At 33.8% G+C, this 8362-nt stretch overlaps 1 protein-coding gene across 1 annotated transcript; it reads left to right on the top strand.

Moving 5' to 3' along the window:
- Positions 1-5958: 5958 nt before the first annotated feature.
- On the top strand, positions 5959-7975 carry LOC147390954 (uncharacterized). The gene is made up of 2 exons (XM_086458957.1): positions 5959-6600; positions 6747-7975. The coding sequence occupies exons 1-2, from the start codon at positions 6022-6024 to the stop codon at positions 7476-7478; spliced, it is 1311 nt and encodes a 436-aa protein (XP_086315083.1). The 5' UTR covers positions 5959-6021; the 3' UTR covers positions 7479-7975.
- The last annotated feature ends 387 nt before the right edge of the window (positions 7976-8362 follow it).

Here is an 8362-nt window from a genome sequence, read left to right as displayed (position 1 = left end):
TCGGTTTATGTTCAGTTTATATTCAAATTATGCTCAGTTTATACTCAGACTATGCTCAATTTATGCTCAGGTTTTACTCAGTTTCACACAGTGCACACACTTGCACATTTGCACTTTTTAGTCAGGAAGAATTTTCTAAAATTCAAGGATCTGACACTTTCAGTGAGAGCTCTCGCTCAAGGACCTGACAACGTTTTAATTCGGAGAGAGCTTTACCTTCAAGGATCCGAACACCTTGACGAATTGCTAAATCAGGCTGCAAAATGAATTGTCACTAGCTTTGGCATTCAGATATCGCACTATCTACCAAAATAGATTTGCTATCTAGTTTGCTTCAACCCTCTGCCAAAGAGGGGCATCTGTAGACACCCCATTTTTGCATCCGCCTGATTGATCAACTCGTCAACCCGATTGCAATGATTCCCAATGATGGATGTGTATTCCAATGCTTTATTTTGTTATCAGATATGTTTCAGAAATCCGGATGAGGTATCTCGAACTGACAAAACCTTAGAAACTACGCTACGCTAGGAAAATACGACCCCAGAAACATAGAAATCATCATCTTGCAGACCAGAAAGAAACTTCACGATAAAAATCACTAAAAATTACCAAATTACCAAAATATCCCTAACCTCAAAACAACCCTAGAGCCTACGTTACGCTTAGGAAAACTCTCTCGAACACATAAAATAACAAATCGGAACCAAATAAATCATTTCACCAATTTTAACAGAATTTGACAAAATTACGAAAATGCCCCTCGTAAAGTTCACAACCATTTCACACAAAAAACTTCATAAATAACAAAAACTAATATTTCCATTGAATTCCTTACGAAAAATCGATTCTAAAACATCCTGGAACATTAAAAACCGACTTAAAACGTGAAAAGTCCTCTCCGGGGGTAAAACGGTAATTTCACAATTTTCATAATTAAAAATTTTGAAATTAATAAATAAAACATTAAATAATTAAATTTAAACATTAATGAAATTAATTTAAAATTTTGAACCTAAAAAATCGATTAATTGGACTCTCAGGCAAAATTGTTGAGGGTTCGTGGGATATTTCTTTAAGGACCCCTCCATTTGGGGGTCCAAAGAATTAAAGATATTTTAGAGGGGGGTTCTCCAAAAATTAAAAGTAAATCAAGCAAGACTGAAGTCAAGGTATTAATTCAATCAAGTGAGACTGAAGTCAAAATTAAAGTCAATTAAGCAAGACTGAAGTCAAGATATTAAAAGTCAATCAATTCAGACTAAAGTCAAAACATTAAAAGTCAATCAAATAAGACCAAAAGTCATAATAGAGATCTAATTAAATATAACTCTATCTAATAGAGTTCTAACTTAAAAACAATTCTGCCTAAAACAATTTGAATTAAAACACAATTCTACCTAAAACAATTCTAATTAAAACACAATTCTACCTAAAACAAGTCAAATTAAAACACAACTCTAATTAAAAGATCTCTAATTAAACACTAACTCTATCCAAATCAACCCCTAGAAACATCTATAAATAGAGGTGCTCACACCCTATTTTCGTATAAAATAATAAACCCTAAGATAAGTAGGTCTAGAAGCCCCCATAGCCCCCTATAAACCGTAGTTTTGGAACCCTCCACTGAGGGTCTCAAAGAATTCAAAAAAAATTTAATAAAGAACCTTCCATTGGAGGGTTCTCTAAAAGTTAAAAAATTCTCATTCTACGCAAATTTAAAAAATCAAAATAAAACATATTTAAAATCTTATCTAAATCATTTAATAGATTAGTTAGAGATAGACCTTATCTCTAAGAAACCTAATCAAACCTTAATCTTATCACAAAGCTCTTTAAAAAGAAGCCTCAACCACCTAATTTCGGAAGTCAAGAAAATCCCTAAAAAACCAAGGTAAAAAACTATCCAAAACCTTCCTAACACCTTAAATCTGAAGCCCCAAGTCTATACCTTACCCTCAAATCCCAATATTCAACCTAAAAAACATCCAGAAACTCTAAAAACACCCTAAAAAACTGGTAAAATTCCAAATTTAGAAAAAAAAATCTAATATCAAATATCGAAAATAAATCTAAAACAAAGAAAAAGTGATAAGATTCATACGAAGAATGCTCACCGTCAATATTTGAGGGAATTGATTGTTGCAATCACCCAAGTAAAATAAAATGTATTTTTATTATTATTCTAGATTTAAGCTATTTTGCAATATAAATATTTGAGAAGAGTAGAGACTAGTTTTCGTCGGGCGGGATTGGTGCCTACCACCTTCCAATCCCATAACCTAATCCTCGTACCTATATTTTTTTCGTAGTTTGGTATTTCTTAACTATTTAGAATCATTTTTTTATTCCTAGACTGTAAAAATAGGTGGCGATTCCCAAAAAAAGAATATCGGACCCGTACTCGCAGATTGAAAACGCCTTCACTTGGTTCTGCCACATCTTGTTTATCGAATTCTTCAACGAGGAATGGGTATTCCCATGGCTAGCCTACTTACTTAGGGTTAGCTCAAGAAAATTATAACATTCAAAGGAAAAAAGGCTTTTAAGACCCGTGTTCAAGGTCTTTGGACCCTTAGTCTTAACAAGGAGGAACATGGTAGCCCTCATGGCTACGAACCCATAGGGGTCAAGTTCAACGAACCAATACCTGAGGAGGAGCGTACAATGAGCCCCGACCTTGAGGATATGTCTTGGCTCGATCAGGTACCTCAGTAGGGGCATAAAAATGCCTTTGAAAATTTTTTTAGGGGTATAGAAGGTCAACCAATGATACAAAGATCTGTAGACTGGTCAACATTTGTTAATTGAGCAGCAGAGATAGATGTTCACCTATATTGATGAAAAAAAGGTACATACGAGTGTCTGGGCCACTCAGAGTTCAGATTCAAATAAGGATTTATTTATTTCTTAGAATAGGATGGTCTTATTTTTCTTAGTTAGGTTATTTTTTTATTCTTAGGTAGGATTTCTTATATGAAAAGTTATTTTGGACATTATCATTGTTATAGCTTTTATTCTTTTCAGATCAGTTATAACAAGATTTTGCGATTTAATGTCCAATCTGTTTCACGTATGATCTAACATTTATCTTTATTTCCTTGCTTGCATATTGAGGACAATATTTCATTTAGGTTTTAGGGTACTAGATTAGCTCACAATTGCATTGTTAATTTATTTTTAAATTAAAAAAATCAAAAAAAAATCTAACACTTTTGAAATTTGTTCTTCAAAATCTTCGTATATATTTTTTACATATGAATTTCAAATCTCAGTCCCATATCCTAAATTTTTTTTATCAAGAGTGCTTTTTATATTCCTCACTAGAAAATCACAAAAAAATTACTTTAAAAAATTTACGTCACTTCTGATTAAATCACTTGAAAAATTAGATTTTAAGGAACAAGAACTGACTATCTTCTTTGTCTAGAGTATTAGGAAAAATCTAATCTACTGAAGTTTGACTTCATTTTCCTTTGATTAGTTAGTTAGAAGAAAAATAGAACTAGAGTTAGTATGACTTGGACAACAACCATAGGATTAGACTTGGTACCTTGAAAAATGACTGCCTGCTTTTTGGAAAAGAAGATCAGAAAAATTGTGATGTGTGAAAAAGAAGAAGAAGAAAAAAAAATTTTGAAAATGACCAAAGCCAATGAGGCCAAATACAGTATCCGTCCGTCAAAAAAAAAATTGACAATGAAAAATTCGATGCTAATTCGACCTCTTGGTCCGTTGAATTTTATGAAATTTGACAACCCAAGACCGTCAACTTTGGGCTTTTTTCACATTATGGATTAACGTTGTCTTTGTGGATCGACACTTGTTTGTCAAGATTTTATTTATTTTGTTCTTTTTTATTTTTATTGATAATCTGCACTGAACATCCAAACCTATAACTACATTTTTTATAGATACATCGGGGGCACACCTCCTTTACATTTTGAAAGAATTGGGATTTGGTGTTAAAAAAAAAAATCCATACTGAGCTGATGATCCAATGGCATGACACCATGTGTACGAAGATCAAGGTAAGATCCAAGTACTAAAACACCTGAAGAAATCTTCTCCCACAATTTTCTCTCCAATTAACTGATAACTATTTTTAATTTCAATACACTTGCTATCATACCATTGGGTCATCAACTTATCACAAATTTTGTCCCCAAACCAGGATGATTTGTTAACAAATAGAGTCGTGATAATCTAACTGCCCCACGTTGCACACTCAATCGACTATTTGACGTGACAAGTCCAGGAATTGTAGATTTACGCTCCTCAGGAAACACGTTTCCCACGAGATACATTTTTTATGGGGAAGTGCAGCCGTGTATCTCAAGGAGCGCAGATCTATGCTTCCTGAACATGTCACGTCAAGGTAGTCGATTGAGTATGCCATGTGGGGTAGTCAGATTATTACAATTCTAACAAATATCTGTTCTAAACTCATGAACCAATAGTATGATGGCATGTGTACAGAGATCAAAGTAAAATTTAATTTCTCTTTTTTTTTTTTTTTTTTTTTTTTAAACATGTTTTTTTCGAAGAAAGGGTCTCTAATGTCCTTGTTGGAAGGAATAATAGAAGCCAATACATCCGCAACTTTATACCTTTGTTTTAATAAAGTAAAAAATAAAAAGTTTACTAGTTAGATTGTACATATTGACATGTGGAAGTGGAACCCATACACCACATGCTACTCCTCAGTTGCTGGAAGAGTCCTTGAGATTGTTCTGTCCTTATTGTCCATATCGTACTTGTTTCGTGAAACACGCTTGTGCAATCAAAAAAAATTCAGATAATAAAGAGTGGGAGAAGAAAAAGTGAAGAACCACCTTATATAAAAAAAATTTGATGCTTTTATAGAGCATGGAAAATTGATGCTAACACCCCAGCACAAGTAAGGAATACTTGAGAGTTGTGAAGGATAAGTTTTTCTTCAGAACCGCATTTTTTTTTAATCTACTAAAGTAAGAAAGATTAAATTAAAAACTACAAATTTTCAAGATATATATGAAGGGGGAAAAAGTAGTAGTTTAGGGGAAATTCTGGAAAAGGTAGGAGATAAACTGAAAACTTACTAAATAATGGACTATTCGTGTAAAATTCTAAAAATGGTAAACTCAGAACGTGAAAAAAGCTTATATTTGATGGTCCGAGACCGTCGAATATTTCATTATCAAATTTTTTTTTCGACAAATCAAAACTGTTAAATTAATGAAGGATGGGAGAAATTTGATGGCTCTAAGCTGTCGAATCAGGAAACCTTAAAATTTTCAACTGCCATAAGCCGTTGAAATCTGGTTTCTAAAATTTGTGGGCTTTAGCCCATAAATTTTCAGTTTTTGGGTAGTGACCACCTTTTGAGGAATTAAATCATTTTGATTAAAGTGAGAGACAAAAGTTCCCTATTTTATAAAAAATTAAGTATTTCCCCTTCTTTAAATATTTTCCCACTTTAATTTCAGTGAATAATGTACTATTCATTTTATTTCAGAAAACGATAAAACATTTTAGTTAAAGTGGAAAAAAAAAAATTCATATTTTATAAAATTGTAAATATTTTTCCCTGCTTTAATTTCAATGCACAGTTAAAAACTTTTCACCTTATAAAACAGTAAGTTTTTCCAAACTTTGACTAAAGTATTTTAATTCCAAAAATAGCAATTATTATTTTTGGAATTAAATTAAAATGAATAGTCTACTATTTTGGGAAATTTTCAATTTTCAGGGCATATATTGGTAAAATTAAATTGAAAAAATAAACGCGGAGGACCTAGAGCCCTCCTAAGATCTCTTTATTTATTTATTTATTATTATTATTAGTTTTTTTTTTGTTTTTTTTGTTTTAACAAATGAAGGAAGATGGATTCCTCAGTTTTAATAAAAGGGATAAAAGGTTATTCAAGCATACAATTATATAGTTAGCAATCCAAGAAGCATGCATGAGTAGAGTAAGAACTTTGAGGTGAAGGGTGGTGTTGTTTCCTTGTTATTTTACTATTGTTGTGGTAATTAATGGCGGACAGTTCTAGCATTGCTGATCAAAACTGTGCTATAGCTGCTCTATATGAAGCACTTGAGAGGGATCCCTCTGTTCTTGATAAAATAGATAAAGATCCATTTACGGAGACTCCTTTACATACTGCCGCGAGAGTTGGACAAACGCATTTTGCAATCGAGATTATGGTCTTGAAGCCTTCATGGGGTAGAAAATTAAACAAAAATGGTTATAGTCCAATGCACCTGGCTTTGATGGAAGGACATGATACGGTAACAACAGAGCTCTTAGTGATGGATAAAGAACTCGCATGTGTGAAGGGAAGGGAGAGGAAAACTCCTCTACACATTGCGGTTGAGAGAAATATGTATACTGTTTTGGATAAAATGCTCCAATGTTGCCCCAATTGTATTGAAGACTTGACAGCTCACGGTGAAACAGCATTTCATCTTGCCGTGAAATGCAATAGTTTGTTTGCTTTCAAAGTGTTGATGAGATGGATTCCTTCATTGGACATGGGGTGGCATTTCTTAACCTTGAAAGACGGCGAAGGCTACAATATCTTGCACCGTGCAACTCTTTCAAAAGAGTACCAGGCAAGGCCTATCTTTAATTATCATTACTAATCATCATTTCTTCAATTTTATGTATATATTTTTGAATGATTAGAAGGGTCAAGGCAAGACCCAAACCAGATCAAATATTAATTTTAATTATGCATCTTGTTTTGTACTGACTACAGAACATAAAGGTAGTGCTCAATGGATACAAACATTTTGGGTGGGTGGGGGCACCTAATGGCAGAGATACCAGTAATCGGACAGCACTAGATATCTTATATGATGAGAATAAAATTGCACCAATCACTGAATTCAAGAAGATTGAGGGCATACTTCGCCATGGTGGAGTTAAGAGGGGGGAAGAAAATGATTATCTTTATGTGTTCACATATCCATTCATGTTTATGAAATTCTTATCAAATTTTGTTTTGATTCGAAATATTCGAAGTGAACATCGGGAGGAATTATTAGTAGTGGCTGGTCTCATTATCACAGCTACCTTCCAAATCGGAGTGAACCCACCCGGTGGCTTATGGCAGGAGCATGCCTTAAAACAGAACGGTACCACCAAACTTGAACACTTCGCTGGAACACCAATTCTAGCTATGACTAATCCTAAGCTGTTCTGTGGACTCACAACATTAAACACCATAGGGTTTTTAATGTCATTTTACATGATTAATGAGCTCGCAAGAGGAATCCCTCTGAGCTACTTGCTTCAAACAGCTCTAGCCTTGTTATACTTGTGTTATGTTGGTTCTATTATAGCGATCACAAGAAAAACCGATGTCGTGATGGAACTTGGGATCATCATGGGAGTAAGTGCAGTCATTCTTATTGTGATAATCATCGTAAGATTTTGTATTCATAAGAAGATCGGGAATCTCAAATTCGAGCAAGTAAATGGAGGATAGTGGTGAGGTGGAAATGTTGATCTCCCAACTCAAGGTGCGTAGATACTTATAAACTGACACTCTTTGTTTGCTCTCTGATGTGGCAGTCATAGAACCATAGATCTTTTTCTTTTCTTCAGGATACACAAGGAAAGGAAAAAAGATCTATGGTTCTGTTCACATGCCACGTCAGAGAGCATACAAAGTGTGTCAAGTTTAGAGCGTCAGTTTATCACTAGTCTTTCACAACACATTACATGAGAAGTTGCAATTTGACATCAACACCGCATGTACACAGGAAAGTGTGGTCAATGCATGATCCAGTGAAGATACGTGTGCAGAAACTACATCAAAGTATTAGTGTAGCTTTCTGATTATTGTTTAAAAATTTATTTTCATTCGTTTGTTTGTTTGTTTCTTTGATGGTTTTTTTCGATCAATTTGTGATTGAAACAAGCTGATTGAGGGGGTGTTCAAAATTGGCAGCATTAGTAATGATGTATTGGATATTCTGTGATTTCAACATAATTTAAAGTTGGTGTTTGTTCAAAGTTGAAATGCAATTCATGTGTGTTATTGAAGAGCACCTAGTGATTACATGATGAGATACTGTTTTAATCCAGCAAACCCCAAAATTTAATTGTGGGCTTCATGATGATGATTATCCTCTGTATTTAAAAAAAAAAAAAAAAAAATCAAAAGATAGGATGCAGTGATGCACTAGATTTGTCACAAGGAGGTCAAGTTTTCAAGCTCTTTTAGGGAAAAAAATTTGCCCACAGATTTTGGCATTTTGCTAGCTGAGCTCACAGAAATCCAGGATCCACCAATCACATGAACCCACATGTATTGAATGCATCCCAAATTTACAGAACTACCCTTGTTAGTTACAAAACCACCCTTCC

This window comes from Akebia trifoliata, chromosome 11, assembly GCF_017979445.1.
Source record: "Akebia trifoliata isolate Shusen 1 chromosome 11, ASM1797944v1, whole genome shotgun sequence".
Taxonomy (NCBI): Eukaryota; Viridiplantae; Streptophyta; class Magnoliopsida; order Ranunculales; family Lardizabalaceae; genus Akebia; species Akebia trifoliata.
Note: the sequence above shows the minus strand (reverse complement) of the source record. Positions and strands in the feature narration are given on the sequence as shown.